The 21475-nt window shown below is 46.1% G+C and overlaps 1 protein-coding gene across 3 annotated transcripts in view; it reads right to left on the minus strand.

Moving 5' to 3' along the window:
* LOC126183396 (leukocyte tyrosine kinase receptor) overlaps positions 1-21475 on the minus strand; it is a 974779-nt gene that overhangs the window by 468559 nt on the left and 484745 nt on the right. For all 3 annotated transcript variants that reach the window (XM_049925358.1, XM_049925343.1, XM_049925351.1), the window contains exons 7-8: positions 19288-19451; positions 4864-4958 (exon numbers count right to left, since the gene is read on the minus strand). In XM_049925358.1, coding sequence (XP_049781315.1) covers positions 4864-4958; positions 19288-19451 — 259 coding nt within the window. The remainder of the gene's footprint in view (positions 1-4863; positions 4959-19287; positions 19452-21475) is intronic.

A 21475-nucleotide genomic window follows, 5' to 3' on the forward strand; every position in this document is an offset into this window, starting at 1 on the left:
ATCCCAGGCATGTTAGATATGATTCATGTCTGGAGGACATGCTGGTCACTCTAGTCGAGCGATGTCGTTATCCTGAAGGAAGTCATTCACAAGGTGTGCACGATGGAGGCGCGAATTGTCGTCCAATATGCCTCGCCAATATGCTGCCGATATGGTTGCACTATCGGTCGGAGAATGGCATTCACGTATCGTACAGCCGTTACGGCGCCTTCCATGACTACCAGCGACGTACGTAGGTCCCAGATAGTGCCACCCCAAAACAGCAGGGAACCTCCATCTTGCTGCACTCCCTGGACAGTGTCTAAGGCGTTCAGCCTCCAAACACGTCACCGACGACTGTCTGGTTGCAGGCATATGCGACACTCATCGGTGAAGAGAACGTGACGCCAATCTTGAGCGGTCCATTCCGCTTGTTTGTTGGGCTCATCTGTACCGCGCTACATGGTGCTGCGGTTGCAAAGATGGACCTCGCCATGGAGGTTGGGAGTGAAGTTGCGCATCATGCAGCCTATTGCGCACAGTTTGAGTCGTAACACAACGTCCTGTGGCTGCACGAAAAGCATTATTCAACATGGTGGCGTTGTTGTCAGGGTTCCTCCGAGCCATAATCCGTAGGTAGCGGTCATCCACTGCAGCAGTAGCCCTTGGGCAGCCTGAGCGAGGCATGTCATCGACAGTTCCTGTCTCTCTGCATCTAGTCCACGTCCTAACAACATCGCTTTGGTTCACTCCGAGATGCCTGGACACTTCCCTTGTTGAGAGCCCTTTGTGGCAGAAAGTAACAAGGCGGACGCTATCGAACGGCGGTATTGACCGTCTAGGCATGTTTGAACTACAGACAACACGAGCCGTGTACCTCCTTCCTGGTGGAATGACTGGAATTGATCGGCTGACGGACCCCCTCCGTCTAATAAGCTCTGCTCATTCATGTTTGTTTACATCTTTGGGCGGGTTTAGTGACATCTCTGAACAATCAAAGGGACTGTGTCTGTGATACAATATACACAGTCAACGTCTGTCTTTAGGAGTTGTGGGAACCGGGGTGATGCAAAAGTTTTTTGATGTGTGTAGAGCGTGACCGCTACGGTCGCAGGTTCGAATCCTGCCTCGGGCATGGATGTGTGTGATGTCCTTAGGTTAGTTAGGTTTAAGTAGTTCTAAGTTCTAGGGGACTGATGACCACAGATGTTAAGTCCCATAGTGCTCAGAGCCATTTGAACCATTTGATGTGTGTAGATTTACCTTATTTTACTAGCTGTAGTAAAAGTAGACGTCAGGATGAAATTAACTGGAATAATTCTGAGAAAAGAAGTTGCTTACAAAACGCTCGTTCGACAGAGTATTGAGTAATGATACCCTTGCCAGGTAGGATTAAAAAAAGAAACTCTAGATACAAAAAGACAGACATCGAGAGTTACGGAGAAATTTGCTGTTAAGAATCCACGATAGTATTTTTATGAAGATTCAGGTGGCTTATCATTTCACCCACCATACATTTCACAAAATGACCACGATGAGAAAATCAGAGATATTAGCACTCACACTGCGGCTTAAGCCTGGTCCACACGCAACGATCTGTCTGCGCAGACATCGGCGCAGATGTCTGTACATGCAAAAGATCGCTGCAAATGTGATGTGTTCACACGACAAAAACCCCAATCTACTACTCGCTCGCCATCTGTCGGTGCAGAAGTGAAATATCAGTGGCAAGCGACTACGCTCCTCGTAAACGTCAAAAATTTAAATCAGTTATTTTGAAATATAGAAATGGAGGAAGTTCTGTTGTGGTCTGTGTTCGCAATTTGTGTTGCAAAAAACATTCAGAGCAACCGCAGGAAACAGAGAAAGCGGTCAAAATAGTGTAGACAGTGGCTGCTAAAGCGAAAGCTGTTTTCTCACGTAAATTTACTTTGAGAGTTGCAGGGCGAACCTGTTTTGTTTTACATTACCTCGTGTTCCATTTCCTCGCACATTGACACTCGAATTTCATCTTCAATTGTACTCCTGCTTGGTCTTGGCGTTTCTTGATCACTAAGAAAGCCAAGCAGATCAAAATAACATAAAGTTGGCTGGTATGCTTGATCTACTCCTACACCAAATCTTCTAGATTTCTGAACTTTGGATAACTCTTTTCGGTAAACAGTTCGCTGACAGACTTAATTTACTTGACTTGCCTCCATGAACTCATCCTTCAAGACAGCGTAAATAGCTTCACATGTGTTGGGTATTATTTCACCTAACGCTTGTTTCGATATTGCAGTTGAAAATTCCAAATCCTTGTGGCTCCTTCCTGTTGATAGGAATCTTAATGTTACCGCCAGCAGTTCATGAGGAGAAATTGCCCTTCTCATACAAGATTTTTTTCTCATAATATGAGGGGTTACAAGCTTTAAGAGATAATTATAAGTTTCGACATCCATCCGTAAATAATTTCGCCAGTTCGCAACAAAATTATTTTTTTATTAACGTTTCTCTGTTTGCCGAGTCGTCAACTGCACGCAATTTTTCAATTAGAGCATTGTATGCTGCTGTCTTTTTGCCTCGGTCACTATATTTTTTACTGTTAATCTTCCACAAACATGGGTGGTTTCTATATATTTCAATGAATTCACTTACAAACTCTCGAAAACACTGACGAGTATCCGCCATTTTAATGCCCTGTGCACACAAACTCTAGACTGAGCAAACAGCTGTTTCGCGCCAGATTTGCAGCGATCTCCTGTCCACACGCTCCAACTTGTCTGCGCAGATGTGGTTTGAACCCACAGATTTGAGAGGTTTCGCTCAAACCTCGAACTCCAACTTCCAGGTTTGCACACACCTCAGGTTGGTGCAAATCTTCTGTGCACACGCTACGATCTGTCTGCGCAGATGTGATGTGCGCAGACATTTGCGCAGACAGATCGTTGCGTGTGGACGGACCTTTATCGATTGTCGTTGTTCCCACCCACCAGTCGCTAATGGATCAGGAAAGCCGGTAAAGGATAATTGTATGAGAAATCCCCAAAAGCCCTACCCCCCCCCCCCCCCCCCTATCGCCAACCGTCTGCCGTTGTGAGATTTGCTGAAAGCACGTGGATCCAGCAGATGTACTACGAGTTGTTTTAAGGTTAATTAGGGCATCTAGAGCCGTGCCAATAAACCATTGTTGGTAATTCTGAGGAAGTATCCTGTAGCCATACCCAGTGGGGGAAGTTGTTTTTGAGGAGGTGGACAGATCAGTGGACACAAAACCGCGTTTCAGCAAAAACCTGAGCGATGGGGACAATAGGGACAGTGGTCGACGTGAACACATGCTGTGATCCAATACTGAAGTGAGAACAGTATACAAGCACAACTACGGTACGACGCATTTTATAAAAGAACATAGCAGATTTGTTCTTCATTTACATGCAGTCGGTAATAGAACATAACACAGATGCGAGTGAGGAGAAATCGGTTGGATATGGTTATAGAATCAACAAAGAATTCAACAACTTTTTTTTAAAAAAAAGGAATGTGGAAACAGAGAACGTATTATTCATAGGAAAATGCTATAGAACAGGTAGCAAATTCCTGTTTACATGTAAACTTTCAGTGAGCTTCCCCTCTGGCTGCTGAAAGCGAGATTAAAGTCTAGGGCGTACATAGCCTCTTACTGTCCCGGAAGTTAAATGCTATGAGGGGTGACAGAAATCTAAAAACTGAGTAACAACAAACTTACTGGAAAATCAGCAATATTTAACCAGGAATACAGCAAAATAAATGAGTACATACAATAAAATGAGCGGAACATTTAAATAATTAAGGCAATAGTTAGTCTCATAATTCGTGTAAAGTCAGGGAGGAATGTAGAGCATGGAAAGAAAGAATACAGAAAAATCTGAAATTGCTGATCATTATGTTCTGTCATACGTGAGATACTATCAAAACACGAAGGGATGCCACAAACTTTTCTAACAGAGTTAATAAATCGCTTGACAGCTGGGTAGGGCAAACAATGATTTCTGTTAAATTTCTGTTAAATGCCCAGGTACGTTATGAAGTAGGAAGACCATAGACTTTACCTTCCACGATCACGCCACTCTGCTATACGAGAATGTAAAGGTTTAGGAGCTCGGAAATCTTTTTTGGAAAGAGCAGATTCGTAGATCGAGAGGTCCGAATCTAATCGGGAAAAAATAAGTTTATGATATTACTTGCATAAAAGAAGGGGTCGGTTGACAGGACACATCCCGAGGCATCAAGGAATCGTTAATCTGGTAACGGAGAGAAGTGTGGGGGGCTAAAAACTGTAGCTCGGTTACAGTAAGCAGGTTTAAATGGATATGGTTTTCAGTAATTATGCAGAAATGAAGAGACTTGCACAGGATAAATTAGCGTGGAGCGCTTCATCTAACCAGTTTTTGGACTGAAGGCCACAACGACAACAACACCACTCCCTTGGGGTACGCTGCTGTTTTCTCTCTATAAAGGTCGACATGTTGTATCCTGTTTGCTAGGGACTCTTCAGTCTAATCCAAAAGTTCATTTGATGTTCCGTGAGCTTGTATTTTGTTGGTCTGAGCTGATATTTACACATCACCGCTTTCTTCAAGTTTTCATTGAAATTTTTCATAATTCATTATTTTATTTATTTATTTTTTCAAACTGAACAGTCTGAACACAGATAGTAACGAACATATGTGCAGAGCGCTCTCGTATGACCGTCTTGAAGCCGTATGACGGTTTCTACCCATCATTAATCGATATGGATGCCAGATGGAAGCACAGATGTAAGGATACGAATCATAAACAGAAATTATTTATCTTCAAAATTGGGGGATGTGGGGGGGGGGGGGAGGGGAGAGGGAGAGAAAGTGGAGAAAGTAGAATGCTACTTACCAAGGCCAAAGCACTCTGGGCTCATGGAGAAGTCATCGATGGCCACATCTCCTCGGGGGCTGTACCCGCGTTTCGCCTCGAAACGAAACCGATACCTGTGGACGGAAAGACACGATTTTAAGTATGATACGTGCATCGTTCACCTTAAATCTTAACAGGCTGTTTTTAACCTCTTGTTTGCTTCTTTTGCTGTCCATCGAGACATTGTCATGACTCCACTGTTAATTTCCAATAATTTTCCTTTCAGTATTTTGAGTATACATGATATTCATGTAATTTACTTGATTTAAGTACTGAGAGTAAAAAGATAGTTATCTTAAACAAATAATTATAACTCTAATTCCTCTAATTTTTTATCAGTGTACGGAATAGCTTAGAATACTGAGAATAGCTTTGGCGATCAGCTACTATAAACAGCTAAAGAAAAGTTTTGCAACAGCACACAACATGCATAACGCTATTTTTGTATAAATAATCTTTTAACAGGAACAAACCGCTCCCTATAGCATCTTCTGTAATGGAGTAAAATTAAAGCTGCAATCCCATTGTCTACAATCGCGAACGGGACAATGCGGTTTGTGTACACTGTCAACGTGCCTCGAAGAATCATTCCAAGTGAGGTCGTTCTCGTGTTGTCATTATGCGGCAATAAGGGTTGTTAGCGTGGGGCTTTGATGGTTGCATAGGCGTACACCACGACGTCATTCAAACATTCAATAGAAATATGAAAAGTTGTTTTAACTTAATAAGCAATATCCTTGGTAACATATGTAATGCATCACTGGCACAGAAAGTTTCTACGGACAGGATAAAATAAGCAATTGTTAAGCTTCATTATAAGAAAGGCCATAAAGCAGATTGAAATAATTATCGTTCAGTTTCCTTACTGACAGTTTTGCCAAACTATACCGAAAAGTAATGTACGGTACTCAAGAGAATTCTCCTCGGATTTAAGTAGAAACAATTTACTTAAACTATCACTGTTTGGATTCCAGAAGGGTTACACAATTGAGAATGCTATTTACACATTCACCCGCAAAATACGGTATCACAAACTTGGTATTGACCTGTGTAGGTGATGTACTCTCTTAGAAAGAATTAAGTTCTGTGGAATCGATGGTTTCATACTCAACTAGTTTGACTCACACTTAACAAACAGAATGCAAAAGTTGTACTGAATGATTCAGACAATACTGGGACAAACCACAAAGGGAGTCCACATGGTTAAATTTTGGTTCCATTCGTATTCCCTACATATGTATGAATGACTTTCCATTTAACATTCAACAAGCATAACTGGCACATTTGCGGACGATACTAGTGTTATATTAAATCCTGTTAGAGAGGAAGCAACAGATGGACTGAAACTACCTGGCAGATTAAAACTGTGTGTCGGACCGAGACTCGAACTCGGGACCTTTGCCTTGTGCGGGCAAGTGGTCTACCAACTTGCCCGCGAAAGGCAAAGGTCCCGACTTCGAGTCTCGGTCGTGCACACAATTTTAATCTGCCAGGAAGTTTCAAAATCTGCGCACATTCCGCTGCAGGGTGTATATTTCATTCTGGAAACAGAAGGATTGTTATCGATGTTTTACAAAAGTTCTGAAGAAATAGACCATACTCAGTTCTGTACAACAAATAGAGTCATATCAACAACTGATGTAGCACATGAACAGGAGTTAGGAAACAGGATAGAATGCGCCAAATTTTTAGGTGTACATATAAATAAAAATTTGAACTGGAGGGAAGAGGGAGATCAATTTTCAGCAACAAAAATTTTTGATCATTTGCCTAATACCATAAAATGTCTGTCAGGTAGCAAAAGCAAGTTCTGAATCTAACCTAAAATCATTTCTTCTGTACATCTCCTTCTATTCATGGACGAATGTCTATTTAAATATTGTTAGCAGGTAAAAAAACTAGTTTTTCAATGTAGTAGCTTGAATAGGACTAAAAAATAATGTGTTCATTAATGTTAACACTAATCATGTATACCTGTAAAATGACTCGTTTCACGTTATTTCGATAAAATAGTCGTTCAAATAATCTATGGAACATGTAACTAGCTGACTAACAACCGCTACTGTGAGACATAAAACACTCAAGACCTGCCATGTAGTGGTCACTCGTGGTCAGCAGCACTAGCTGATGACTCGTACTTGCGTATGGCTTGTAGGTTCCCTGAGAACATTGCGACAGAACTGAGTGCTGCCATTATCGAAGCAACTGGGAGAGCTGCGTCGACACAGACAGTACCCAAACGCCTCTAGACGATCAAATTGGCCTTGAGGGGTTCACTAAGAACAAAAGTACAGCCCACAACAGTCCGAACTAGGACTGTGATATATGGAGAAGGTGGAAAGCGAACTCCTGGAACTGAACGTGGGTCCTTGGCGTCGGGTCACTTGAATTTTGAGTGCAGGATTTGCCCGACAGTTGATGATCGTTGTAGAACACTGTGCAGGCGGCTAGGTATCAAACCAGCCTGGCATGCATTGCGCACTGCCTCAGAAGAGAGATGGTTCAAGTCGTGTTTTGGGGCGGTGCAGTGTGCGGATGTCGTAAGCCGTTAAGTATCTAATCACTTTGGGTTTTGCGGGAGGTAATTTGGGAGCTGAACAGTGTCGGAACAGGATCCTTCAACCGACTGTCCAGCCCTGCATTCAACATTTCGCCGATAGGTTCCTCTTCCAAGTCAGCAAGCCAGGAGCACAATGCACACACCTCGTAACACCTTCCTCCAGGATGCAGGAATCATTAGTAATGAATGGACTGCTTGACTCCTGACGTGAACCCGACAGTGCATGTTTCCGTTCAGTCTGAACTTGCAGTGTGTCGTCGCACACTTCACAGAAGTTATGCTGTGTACCTTGCGGGACTAGCATTTCTGGAGAACGTCAGAGTGATTCTCCTTGTACTTCGGTTTTGAGCGTCACTTGGCTCCGTGTACGAAAACGCATGGGTTAGGAAATCACTTCGTAGCAACAATTTATCCGCCAATCAGGCAAGTAACTACACTCCTGGAAATGGAAAAAAGAACACATTGACACCGGTGTGTCAGACCCACCATACTTGCTCCGGACACTGCGAGAGGGCTGTACAAGCAATGATCACACGCACGGCACAGCGGACACACCAGGAACCGCGGTGTTGGCCGTCGAATGGCGCTAGCTGCGCAGCATTTGTGCACCGCCGCCGTCAGTGTCAGCCAGTTTGCCGTGGCATACGGAGCTCCATCGCAGTCTTTAACACTGGTAGCATGCCGCGACAGCGTGGACGTGAACCGTATGTGCAGTTGACGGACTTTGAGCGAGGGCGTATAGTGGGCATGCGGGAGGCCGGGTGGACGTACCGCCGAATTGCTCAACACGTGGGGCGTGAGGTCTCCACAGTACATCGATGTTGTCGCCAGTGGTCGGCGGAAGGTGCACGTGCCCGTCGACCTGGGACCGGACCGCAGCGACGCACGGATGCACGCCAAGACCGTAGGATCCTACGCAGTGCCGTAGGGGACCGCACCGACACTTCCCAGCAAATTAGGGACACTGTTGCTCCTGGGGTATCGGCGAGGACCATTCGCAACCGTCTCCATGAAGCTAGGCTACGGTCCCGCACACCGTTAGGCCGTCTTCCGCTCACGCCCCAACATCGTGCAGCCCGCCTCCAGTGGTGTCGCGACAGGCGTGAATGGAGGGACGAATGGAGACGTGTCGTCTTCAGCGATGAGAGTCGCTTCTGCGCTTCTGCCTTGGTGCCAATGATGGTCGTATGCGTGTTTGGCGCCGTGCAGGTGAGCGCCACAATCAGGACTGCATACGACCGAGGCACACAGGGCCAACACCCGGCATCATGGTTTGGGGAGCGATCTCCTACACTGGCCGTACACCACTGGTGATCGTCGAGGGGACACTGAATAGTGCACGGTACATCCAAACCGTCATCGAACCCATCGTTCTACCATTCCTAGACCGTCAAGGGAACTTGCTGTTCCAACAGGACAATGCACGTCCGCATGTATCCCGTGCCACCCAACGTGCTCTAGAAGGTGTAAGTCAACTACCCTGGCCAGCAAGATCTCCGGATCTGTCCCCCATTGAGCATGTTTGGGACTGGATGAAGCGTCGTCTCACGTGGTCTGCACGTCCAGCACGAACGCTGGTCCAACTGAGGCGCCAGGTGGAAATGGCATGGCAAGCCGTTCCACAGGACTACATCCAGCATCTCTACGATCGTCTCCATGGGAGAATAGCAGCCTGCATTGCTGCGAAAGGTGGATATACACTGTACTAGTGCCGACATTGTGCATGCTCTGTTGCCTGTATCTATGTGCCTGTGGTTCTGTCAGTGTGATCATGTGATGTATCTGACCCCAGGAATGTGTCAATAAAGTTTCCCCTTCCTGGGACAATGAATTCACGGTGTTCTCATTTCAATTTCCTGGAGTGTACTTGTCGTGCGTTTCCCATCGATGTGGAATTATAGGGACCAGCAAATGGGACAGAGAGAAGCCAGCTTCCTGCCGTCCCCACTTGTTAATATCGAGTGGAAAATTTCTACCTAAGACTAAAGAGATTAAAAGAGGGAGAAAGAGCGTGTTTGCACAACCAACTGTCTGGCGCCAGGTTGGCCGAGAATTCTAGAACCTTTTAGAAAATGTCCTGTTGTCAAAATCGCGTCAGATGATACAAAGAACTCTTCCCCTTCTTCTATTTGATCCCAGACGATTTCGAGCGTCTGATGACAAGAGTTATTCGTTCTGCGCCGCCTTTAGAGGTGCCATGTGAGGAACGTACATTGTTAGAGAACACTGGGATGCTTAACTGCAGTGGCGTCTTGCCACAGCCAGGACAGCCACCTAGCCAGCCGATGAAGGATTTCTCTTTCCAACTCGCTTTAGACCACGTACAAAGGACGCGCAGTTATCGGTTGTTGTCATGGAGTGCCGCAGCCGGAATGGCTTACAGAGCCTTCATGCGGACGAGACCATGTCTCCTGTGACGAATTGGTGCTACCTACACCGAGGTCTTGACATCCGTTTCTTAATTCAGGGCTGAGGCCGAGAACTGAAATTACAATTACTGTTTAATCTCTCATATCCAGTGATCAGAACTGCTTCTTCTCTACCTGTTCTGTAAAATGCAAGTACATCATAACTGGAAGAAGCTAGGATAAGAGAGTTCTTATTTATTGAACTTATGCAGTTGTTTCTGCTATATATTAATGCTTTGCTCACTCCTGTCTACTGAAGAGGGGAGTGGGGGGTGCAAAATCAAAGAACAAGTAGAGGTAGACATCGGATTCAATGAAACGGTCCAGCCACCAATTGGCAGGGACTGTTTCAACGGAGTGCTACTTCTGCAAAGTATGCAGGGCCTGTGAAGATTGAAAGGTAGGAGCAAGTAAAGCTCTGCGGGTAGGTTGTGAGCCATGTTGGATAGTTCAGTCGGTAGAGCACTTGCCCTCGATACGCAGAAGTCCTAGGTTTGAGTTTCAGTCCGGTCCACAGTTGTCAGGAAGTTTCAAATCAGCGCCCACTACGCTGCAGAGCGAAATTTCATTTCTCTAACGATGCTAATCAGTCCGAATAATCTGCTGTTCCAGGCACACTGACGTGACGGAAGTTATGGGATAGTGATATGCACATATACAGACGGCTGTAGTAACGCGTAACAGGGTATAGAAGGGCAGTGCATTAGCGGGACTGCCATTTGTATTCAGGTGATTCACCGTATTTAAAAGGTATTCGAAGTGTTAATGGCCTCACGACTGAAATTAACAGACTCTGAATGCGGAATGATAGATGAAGCTAGACGCATGGGACATTCTATTTCGGAAATCGTTAGGGAATTCAATATTACGAGCTCCACCTTGTCAAGAGTATGCCGAAAATACCAAATTTCAGGCATTACTTCTCACAAACGACAGTACAGTGGCTGACGGCCTTCATTTAACGATCGAGAGCAGAGGCGTTTGCGTACAGTTGTCAGTGCTAACTAACAAGCAGCATTGCGTGAAATAATGGCAGAAATCAGTGTGGGACAAATAACGTACGTATCCGTTAACCGTTATTGGGCTATGACAGCAGACGACCGACGCGAGTGCCTTTGCTAACAGCACGGCATCGCCTCCAGCGCCTCTCCTGGGTTCGTGACTATGCCGCTTGGACCCTGGACGTTTGGAAAATCATGGCCTGGTCAGATGAGTCCCGATTTCTGTTTGCAAGAGCTGACGATAGGGTTCCAGTGTGACACAGACCCCATGGAGCCATGACTCCCAGTTGCCAACAAGACGCTGTGCAAGCTGGTGGTGGCTCTATAATGGCGTTTATAAGGAATGAAGCAATATGTATGAGACAGGCGAAATACCCTCAGACTTAAAGAAGAATATAATAATTCCAATACCAAAGAAAGCAGGTGTTGACAGATGTGAAAATTACCGAACTATCAGTTTAATAAGTCACAGCTGCAAAATATTAACGCGAATTCCTTACAGACGAATGGAAAAACTGGTAGAAGCCGACCTCGGGGAAGATCAGTATGGATTCCGTATAAATATTGGAACACGTGAGGCAATACTGACCCTACGACTTATCTTAGAAGAAACATTAAGGAAAGGCAAACCTACATTTCTAGCATTTGTAGACTTAGAGAAAGCTTTTGACAATGTTGACTGGAATACTATCTTTCAAATTCTAAAGGTGACAGGGGTAAAATACAGGGAGCGAAAGGCTATTTACAATTTGTACAGAAACCAGATTGCTGTTATAAGAGTCGAGGGGCATGAAAGGGAAGCAGTGGTTGGGAAGGGGGTGAGACAGGGTTGTAGCATCTCCCCGATGTTATTAAATCTGTATATTGAGCAAGCAGTAAAGGAAACAAAAGAAAAATTCGGAGTAGGTATTAAAATTCATGGAGAAGAAATAAAAACTTTGAGGTTCGCCGATGACATTGTAATTCTGTCAGAGACAGCAAAGGACTTGGAAGAGCAGTTGAAAGGAATGGACAATGTCTTGAAAGGAGAATATAAGATGAACATCAACAAAAACAAAACGATGATAATGGAATGTAGTGGAATTAAGTCGGGTGATGCTGAGGGAATTAGATTAGGAAATGAGACACTTAAAGTAGTAAAGGAGTTTTGCTATTTGGGGAGCAAAATAACTGATGATGGTCGAAGTAGAGAAGATATAAAATGTAGACTGGCAATGGCAAGGAAAGCGTTTCTGAAGAAGAGAAATTTGTTAACATCGAGTATAGATTTATGTGTCAGGAAGTCGTTTTTGAAAGTATTTGTATGGAGTGTAGCCATGTATGGAAGTGAAACATGGACGATAAATACTTTGGACAAGAAGAGCATTGAAGCTTTCGAAATGTGGTGCTACAGAAGAATGCTGAAGATTAGATGGGTAGATCACATAACTAATGAGGAAGTATTGAATGGAATTGTGGAGAAGAGGAGTTTGTGGCACAACTTGACTAGAAGAAGGGACCGGTTAGTAGGACATGTTCTGAGGCACCAGGGGATCACAAATTTAGCATTGGAGGGCAGCGTGGAGGGTAAAAATCGTAGAGGGAGACCAAGAGATGAATACACTAAGCAGATTCAGAGGGATGTAGGTTGTAGTAAGTACCGGGAGATGAAGAAGCTTGCACAGGATAGAGTAGGATGGAGAGCTGCATCAAACCAGTCTCAGGACTGAAGACCACAACAACAACAACAACAATGGAATGAAAGAGTCGTCCGGACCAACTGCACCTATTATTGACTGTCAAAATTTATGTTCGACTCCTTGGAGACCGTTTGTAGCCATTCATGGCCTTCATGTTCCCAAACAATGATGGAATATTTACGGCTGACAATGCGCCATGTCATGGGGTCACAACTGTTCGTGATTGGTTTGAAGAATATTGTGGGCAATTCGAGCCAGTGATTTGGTCAACCAGATCACCTGACATGAATTCCATCGAACGTTTATGGGACGCAATCAAGAGGTCAGTTCGTGCACATAATCCTGCACCGGCAACACTTTCGCAATTATGAATGGCTATAGAGGCAGTATGACTCAATGTTTCTGCAGGGGACTTCCAACGACTTGTTGCGTCCATGGTATGTCGAGTTGCTGGACTACGCTGGGCAAAGGGAGGTCGGACACGGTATTAGGGAGTATGCCACGGCTTATGTCACCCAGCGGCCAGTCGAGGTGGTACAGAGCGTCTGAGTGTTCGTCAAACAAGGACCGTATGCATGTAGTCCTCTGAGTCTGGCTGTTATCTTGGAAGAAAGGAGTCCCTACGGCATACAATCATCCTGTAGAGGTAGAAGAACAACTGTGCACCGAGAATATAACGCAGCATGTCATTTTCAATGGAGAGAAGTCTTCCGAAGTAAGAGTGATTTCAGGTGTGCCGCAGGGGAGTGTCGTAGGACCGTTGCTATTCACAATATACATAAATGACCTTGTGGATGACATCGGAAGTTCACTGAGGCTTTTTGCGGATGATGCTGTGGTATATCGAGAGGTTTTAACAATGGAAAATTGTACTGAAATGCAGGAGGATCTGCAGCGAATTGACGAATAGTGCAAGGCATGGCAATTGAATCTCAATGTAGACAAGTATAATGTGCTGCGAATACATAGAAAGAAAGATCCCATATCATTTAGCTACAATATAGCAGGTCAGCAACTGGAAGCAGTTAATTCCATAAATTATCTGGGAGTACGCATTAGGAGTGATTTAAAATGGAATGATCATATAAAGTTGATCGTCGGTAAAGCAAATGCCAGACTGAGATTCATTGAAAGAATCCTAAGGAAATGCAATCCGAAAGCAAAGGAAGTAGGTTACAGTACGCTTGTTCGCCCACTGCTTGAATACTGCTCAGCAGTGTGGGATCCGTACCAGATAGGGTTGATAGAAGAGATAGAGAAGATCCAACGGAGAGCAGCGCGCTTCGTTACAGGATCATTTAGTAATCGCGAAAGCGTTACGTAGATGATAGATAAACCCCAGTGGAAGACTCTGCGGGAGAGACGCTCAGTAGCTCGGTACCAGCTTTTGTTGAAGTTTCGAGAACATACCTTCACCGAGGGGTCAAGCAGTATATTGCTCCCTCCTACGTATATCTCGCGAAGAGGCCATGAGGATAAAATCAGCGAGATAGAGCCCACACAGAGCCATACCGTCAATCCTTCTTTCCACGAACAATACGAGACTGGAATAGAAGGGAGAACCGATAGAGGTACTCAAGGTACCCTACGCCACACACCGTCAGGTGGCTTGCGGAGTATGGATGTAGATGTAGACGTAGATGTAGAATGGTGAAATAATATATCCTGGTTCGTATTCACCGCAATCTGACTGGCTCCTGGTACGAAAGACACACCCAAATATCACGGACCCACCGCTGGTCTGAAATGCACCCTCCGCACACTGCTGGTTAAACTTCTCCTTGGGCCATGCGTCATATAAAAAGAGGCAAAGTCACGACTCGTCCGACCACAATACACGCCTCCAGGTAGTAAACGTGCAGTGTTCAGTGTTGCTTCGTGTACTGAAGACAAGCAGCTTCATATGCCGCTGTAAGCAAAGGCCTGTCATAGTATTCAACTCCAGACGTCCATTGTATGCAGATCTCTTCACAGTGTTCACTGGGAAACTGCTTGAGATGTACCCTGCATTCACTGATAGTAGTAATTCCTGTCAGGTTTGGAACCGGTTGTCATTGACAACGGGGATACTCGTCGGTGGTGTCTTTCAGTCAGGATCTCTGAACGACCACGCTCCTTACGCCTGGTACGAGTTCTGCATCTACCGCACTCCAAAGCAATCGGTGTACTCTTTGGAGGATGTGACTAATATTATTTCCATGAAATTAATTCGCAGCTGCGAATATGGACAACCATCACTTGTATAAAGGAATGATGAGAATGAAAATTTGTTCCGACCCGGGACTCGAACCAGGATTTTCCACTTATCGCTAGCGGTCGCCTTGCCATTTATCTACCCGAACATGACTCACGACCAGACCCAAACTTCCGTATGTCGTCAACCATGTATCTACAACCTGTACTCGTACATCCACTATGTATATTTCAGTAAAGGGGAGATATTTTTACGTGAAAGTCGCCTGCCCGGTATCGGCAGATAAATACGATACTGCAGTGCCTGTTTTACTCCAACTAACGATGCAATGCGCGTCAAAAGGAACACTGCATCGTAATTTGGTATAACACAGGGACTTTAGTATCGTGTTTATCCACCGACACCGGTCAAGCGACTTTCACGTAAAAATATCTCCCTTGTACGGGAATATATGTAATGAATGTAAGAGAGCAGGGTGAAGAATTAATGTTTGACAACATATGGAAGTTTGTGTGTCTGTGAGTCGTGTTCAGGTAGCCTAATCCTAAGGTGACCACGCGCAATAAGCGGGAAATCCGGGTTCGAGACCCGGTCGTGCACAAATTTTCATTGTTGTCATTCCATTATAAAACTGGTGTTTGTCCATATTCGCAACTGCCAATTAATTTCATGTAGCCCATAAAGGCTGTTGTACCTGCAGTTCCTGTTGCTTCGGACATAGGTACATGTCCGAAGGAACACTTCTCCGTAATTTGGAAAACATAGCCATTGCATTATCGTATTGTAGTACCATTATTTATTGTGTGCTTAGTGTCGTCAGCAGGCGTTGCTGTGGTCCACACCTTTTCAGTTACATAGATGAGGCTACCTGTCGTGATCTCCTAGCCAACTTTATTTTTCCTTGTCCCTAGATTTCTGAAAGTACGAGGGCTATTTTCTTTTCAAGGTTCATTGGTTGCGAAATCTATATGGAACACACAGTGACAATAAAAAATGTTTTCAGAATGAGAGTTTCACTCTGCAGCGGAGTGTGCGCTGATATGAAACTTCCTGGCAGATTAAAACTGTGTGCCCGACCGAGACTCGAACTCGGGACCTTTGCCTTTCGCGGGCAAGTGCTCTACCATCTGAGCTACCGAAGCACGACTCACGCCCGGTCTCACAGCTTTACTTCTGCCAGTATCTCGTCTCCCACCTTCCAAACTTTACAGAAGCTCTCCTGCGAAAGGCAAAGGTCCCGAGTTCGAGTCTCGGTCGGGCGCACAGTTTTAATCTGCCAGGAAGTTTCAAAAAATGTTTTATTTGCAACATTTAGCTACACCTTCCAGTCACTTCTTTACATAGTCGCCGCTTAAATTCAGACATTTGTCATAGCATTTCCAATACCCTTGTTATAAAAAGCCACCGCCTGCGTTTTTCGCTCAATTCTCTACGCTGGTCTGCAGCGCTGGTCTGTGCCAAAATGCTGTCCTAGTGGCCAGCGGTTCATATGAACAAAGAGACGAAAACGAGAGGGGGCCAGAAGTCCGGGCTGTATGGAGAGCGATCACTTCCCATCAAAAATGCTGCAGGAACGTCTTTGTTGCAGCTGCAGTGTGCAGCCGAGCATTGTCATGAAGGAGGACAATTCCCGATGATCTTCGCTTTTTCTGAACTGCTGTTCGTAGACGATTTTCTCGAATCACATGGTTCACTCGCCAAACAAGACCATCGGTTGACACTCTCTTCCTTCCCTGACCGCCTGTATCATGAACGTCTGTACGTCCTACTTCAAAGTTCCTGCACCTCTGCCGCACTTTGCTGTCACCTATGAAAGTTACATTATGTGGATTGCATGGAAATCAGGCGGAACCTCTCAACATACACAAATCGAATGACAACAAGCAATTCTTACTTGGCGACAGAATCAATTCATGTATGCATTTTTACGTGTTCACTGTGCGCTTATAACTGAAAGTCTGATGTGACGCTATTGACGGCCATACTAGAGAGGAAAAAAAAGTCTCGTGGTTTTCTCGCACTCTGCGCATCTACATCTACATACATACTCCGCGTGGCGGAGGGTACCTCGTACCACAACTAGCATCTTCTCTCCCCGTTCCGCTCCCAAACAAAATGAGGGAAAAATGACTGCCTATATGCTTCTGTACGAGCCCCAATCTCTCTTATCTTATCTTTGTGGTCTTTCCGCGAAATGTAAGTTGGCGGCAGTAAAATTGTACTGCAGTCAGCCTCAAATTCTGGTTCTCTAAATTTCCTCAGTAGTGATTCACGAAAAGAACGCCTCCTCTCCTCTAGAGACTCCCACCCGAGTTCCTGAAGCATTTCCGCAACACTCGCGTGATGATCAAACCTACCAGTAACAAATAAAGCAGCCCGCCTCTGAATTGCTTCTACACTCCTGGAAATTGAAATAAGAACACCGTGAATTCATTGTCCCAGGAAAGGGAAACTTTATTGACACATTCCTGGGGTCAGATACATCACATGATCACACTGACAGAACCACAGGCACATAGACACAGGCAACAGAGCATGCACAATGTCGGCACTAGTACAGTGTATATCCACCTTTCGCAGCAATGCAGGCTGCTATTCTCCCATGGAGACGATCGTAGAGATGCTGGATGTAGTCCTGTGGAACGGCTTGCCATGCCATTTCCACCTGGCGCCTCAGTTGGACCAGCGTTCGTGCTGGACGTGCAGACCGCGTGAGACGACGCTTCATCCAGTCCCAAACATGCTCAATGGGGGACAGATCCGGAGATCTTGCTGGCCAGGGTAGTTGACTTACACCTTCTAGAGCACGGTGGGTGGCACGGGATACATGCGGACGTGCATTGTCCTGTTGGAACAGCAAGTTCCCTTGCCGGTCTAGGAATGGTAGAACAATGGGTTCGATGACGGTTTGGATGTACCGTGCACTATTCAGCGTCCCCTCGACGATCACCAGTGGTGTACGGCCAGTGTAGGAGATCGCTCCCCACACCATGATGCCGGGTGTTGGCCCTGTGTGCCTCGGTCGTATGCAGTCCTGATTGTGGCGCTCACCTGCACGGCGCCAAACACGCATACGACCATCATTGGCACCAAGGCAGAAGCGACTCTCATCGCTGAAGACGACACGTCTCCATTCGTCCCTCCATTCACGCCTGTCGCGACACCACTGGAGGCGGGCTGCACGATGTTGGGGCGTGAGCGGAAGACGTCCTAACGGTGTGCGGGACCGTAGCCCAGCTTCATGGAGACGGTTGCGAATGGTCCTCGCCGATACCCCAGGAGCAACAGTGTCCCTGATTTGCTGGGAAGTGGCGGTGCGGTCCCCAACGGCAACGCGTAGGATCCTACGGTCTTGGCGTGCATCCATGCGTCGCTGCGGTCCGGTCCCAGGTCGACGGGCACGTGCACCTTCCGCCGACCACTGGCGACAACATCGATGTACTGTGGAGACCTCACGCCCCACGTGTTGAGCAATTCGGCGGTACGTCCACCCGGCCTCCCGCATGCCCACTATACGCCCTCGCTCAAAGTCCGTCAACTGCACATACGGTTCACGTCCACGCTGTCGCGGCATGCTACCAGTGTTAAAGACTGCGATGGAGCTCCGTATGCCACGGCAAACTGGCTGACACTGACGGCGGCGGTGCACAAATGCTGCGCAGCTAGCGCCATTCGACGGCCAACACCGCGGTTCCTGGTGTGTCCGCTGTGCCGTGCGTGTGATCATTGCTTGTACAGCCCTCTCGCAGTGTCCGGAGCAAGTATGGTGGGTCTGACACACCGGTGTCAATGTGTTCTTTTTTCCATTTCCAGGAGTGTATGTCCTCCCTCAATCCGACCTGAAAGGGATCCCAAACGCTCGAGGAGTACTCAAGAATGGGTCGTATTAGTGTTTTATAAGCGGTCTCCTTTACAGATGAACCTCATCTTCCCAAAATTCTACCAATGAACCGAAGACGACTATCCGCCTTCCTCACAACTGCCATTATATGCTTGTCCCACTTCATATCGCAATGTTACGCCCAAATATTTAATCGACGTGACTGTGTCAAGCTCTACACTACTAATTGAGTATTCATACATTAAAGGATTCTTTTTCCTATTCATCTGCATTAATTTACATTTATCTATATTTAGAGTCAGCTGCCATTCTTTACACCAATCACAAATCCTGTCCAACTCATCTTGTAGCCTCCTACAGTCACTCAACGACGACACCTTCCCGTACACCACAGCATCATCAGCAAACAGCCGCACATTGCTATCCACCCTATCCAAAAGATCATCTATGTAGATAGAAAACAACAGCCGCCCTGCCACACTTCCCTGGGGCACTCCAGATGATACCCTCACCTCCGATGAACACCCACCATCGAGGACAACGTACTGGGTTCTATTACTTAAGAAGTCTTCGAGCCACTCACATACTTGGGAACAAATCCCATACGCTCGTACCTTAGTTAGGAGTCTGCATCGGATACAGGCTAATCACAGCAGTTGCTACGAAATGAACACATTTTATGTGCGAGAGTGCGCGCGCTTGTGCGTGCTGGAGGCTGACCTCTCCGTGATGTTGGGCAGCTGCGCGACGACGCGCCACCACTGGTCGCCGTGGTCGCCGAACGAGCGCGACAGGATGCGCGCGCTCTGCTTCTTGTCCATCTCGGTCGCGTACAGCTCCAGAGAACCGCTGTGCGGCCCGAACTGATGGAAGTGGAAGCGCACCTGAAAAAAGGCACAGAATACAGCAATGAATCACTACGCGATCTGGCTTTCTCTCCACGAAAACCCTACTAAAATGTTTTACAGGGCTAGCCGGAAAGTAAGAATGGAAGATCAATAGCGCAGCTCTTGGATTGCCCCCTATTGTTCAACGTGTACATCGAAGAAACAGTTACAGAAATAAAAGAAAGGTTCTACAGAGGGATTATCATTGAGGATGAAAGGATGTCGATGTTAAGATTCGCTTTGACATTACTTTTCTTTGTGAGGAAGTATTATAGCGCACGACACTTCCTGGTAGATTGAAACTGTGAGCCGGACCGAAACTCGAACTCGGTAACTTCCCCTTTCGAGGAAAGTGCTCTACCCACTGAGCTACCCAAGCACGATTCTGTCTTACTCATAGTTTTAATTCCGCCAGTACCACATGTATCCGCAGTATCCGTTCTTCCAGTGGTGCTAGTTCTGCAAATTTCGAAGGAGAACTTCTGTGAATTGAAAGTCTCTTCGGGTTTGCTGCTGAATCCTAAAATCAACTTGACTCGATATTTCGGCGATCCAACTGGTCGCCATCTTCAGGAAAATGCTGCTTCTGCTGATGAGTCCCGCTGAGAACTGACGCCAGGTTGCAAATCGACGTCCTATATAGGCCACCGTTCAGTACACGGCGCATGCGCCGCCCATCACGGTTTCTGCCTTCCAAAACAGGGAGGTGGCGCCGCCCTTAGTGAAACACTGCTGGCAACGATACATCGCAATCAAGGCCGCACCGAAGAACGTTCAGTTTTGATGCGAGATAATACAGGATTCCACGTCTTGCTAAGAGGAAACCCATTGTCTCTGTTGATTAAATTATCAGCCAACCTCATTACAATCGCCTCTTTATAAACACTGTTCCAAAAATCGGAAATGTTGGCAACCAAAACAGTTTCCTCAAATTTCATATTGTGTCCCTCATTTAGGCAGTGTTCTGCTACCGCCGATTTTTCCGGCTGTTGTAGCCTCGTATGACGGCGATGTTCCACACACCTGTGATGCACTGTGCGAATAGAACGGCCAACGTAAGCTTTCCCACATTGACACGGAATTTTGTACACCCCGGGTTTCCTAAGCCCCAAATCATCCTTCACAGAGCCGAGCTGAGCCCTAATCTTAGAAGGTGGACGGAACACACTCTTAATGTTAAAATTCCTTAAAATTCGACCTATCTTAAACGATAAGCCTCCAGCAGAAGGAAGAAAGGCCACAGATCTATGTTCCTCTTCGTACACCTCCGGAGATGGTCCAAACTCCATAGCCCATCTGCTTCACGGTGTATCCATTTTCCTTAAAAACAGTTATCAAATTTTCAAGTTCTTGGGTTAAGCTGTCTGCAGAAGCAGCATTTTCCTAAAGATGGCGACCAGTTGGATCGCCGAAATATCGACTCAAGTTGATTTTAGGATCCGGCAGCAAACCCGAAGAGACTTTCAAGACTTTATACGCCGGGAAAGCCTACGTAATCACATAACTTCTGTGAAGTTTGGAACGTAGGAGATGAAGCACTGGTGGAATTATAGCTGTGAGGAGGGTCGTGAGTCATGCCTGGACAGCTCAGTGGGTGGAGCAGCTGCCCGCGAAAGGCAAAGGTCCCGAGCTCGAGTTTTGGCCCGGCATACAGTTGTAGTCTGCCAGGAATTTCATATCAACGCACGCTCAACTGCAGAGTGAAAAATTTGTTCCGCTAATTTTCTTTTATCTCGTCTATCGTTATAAATCTTCAGCCTTTCAACGGGGTTTTCGACTTTGGAAGTAGGGGCCAGATCTGGAGATTACGGAGAATGACGCAGTGCAGTGATTTCGTATTTTGTGCAATATTCACGCAGTAAAAGGGTGAATGTGCGTGTGCGTTATCGTGATGATAGAGCATGTATTGTCTCGCCACATTTCAGGCCGTTCCCTTCTCGCATTTTCTCACAGGCGTCGCGACACGTCCCGATAGTACCTATCCCTCAAAGTCAAAGAAAACTATCATCATGACTTTGACA

Source organism: Schistocerca cancellata, chromosome 1 (genome assembly GCF_023864275.1).
Source record: "Schistocerca cancellata isolate TAMUIC-IGC-003103 chromosome 1, iqSchCanc2.1, whole genome shotgun sequence".
NCBI classification, from domain to species: Eukaryota; Metazoa; Arthropoda; class Insecta; order Orthoptera; family Acrididae; genus Schistocerca; species Schistocerca cancellata.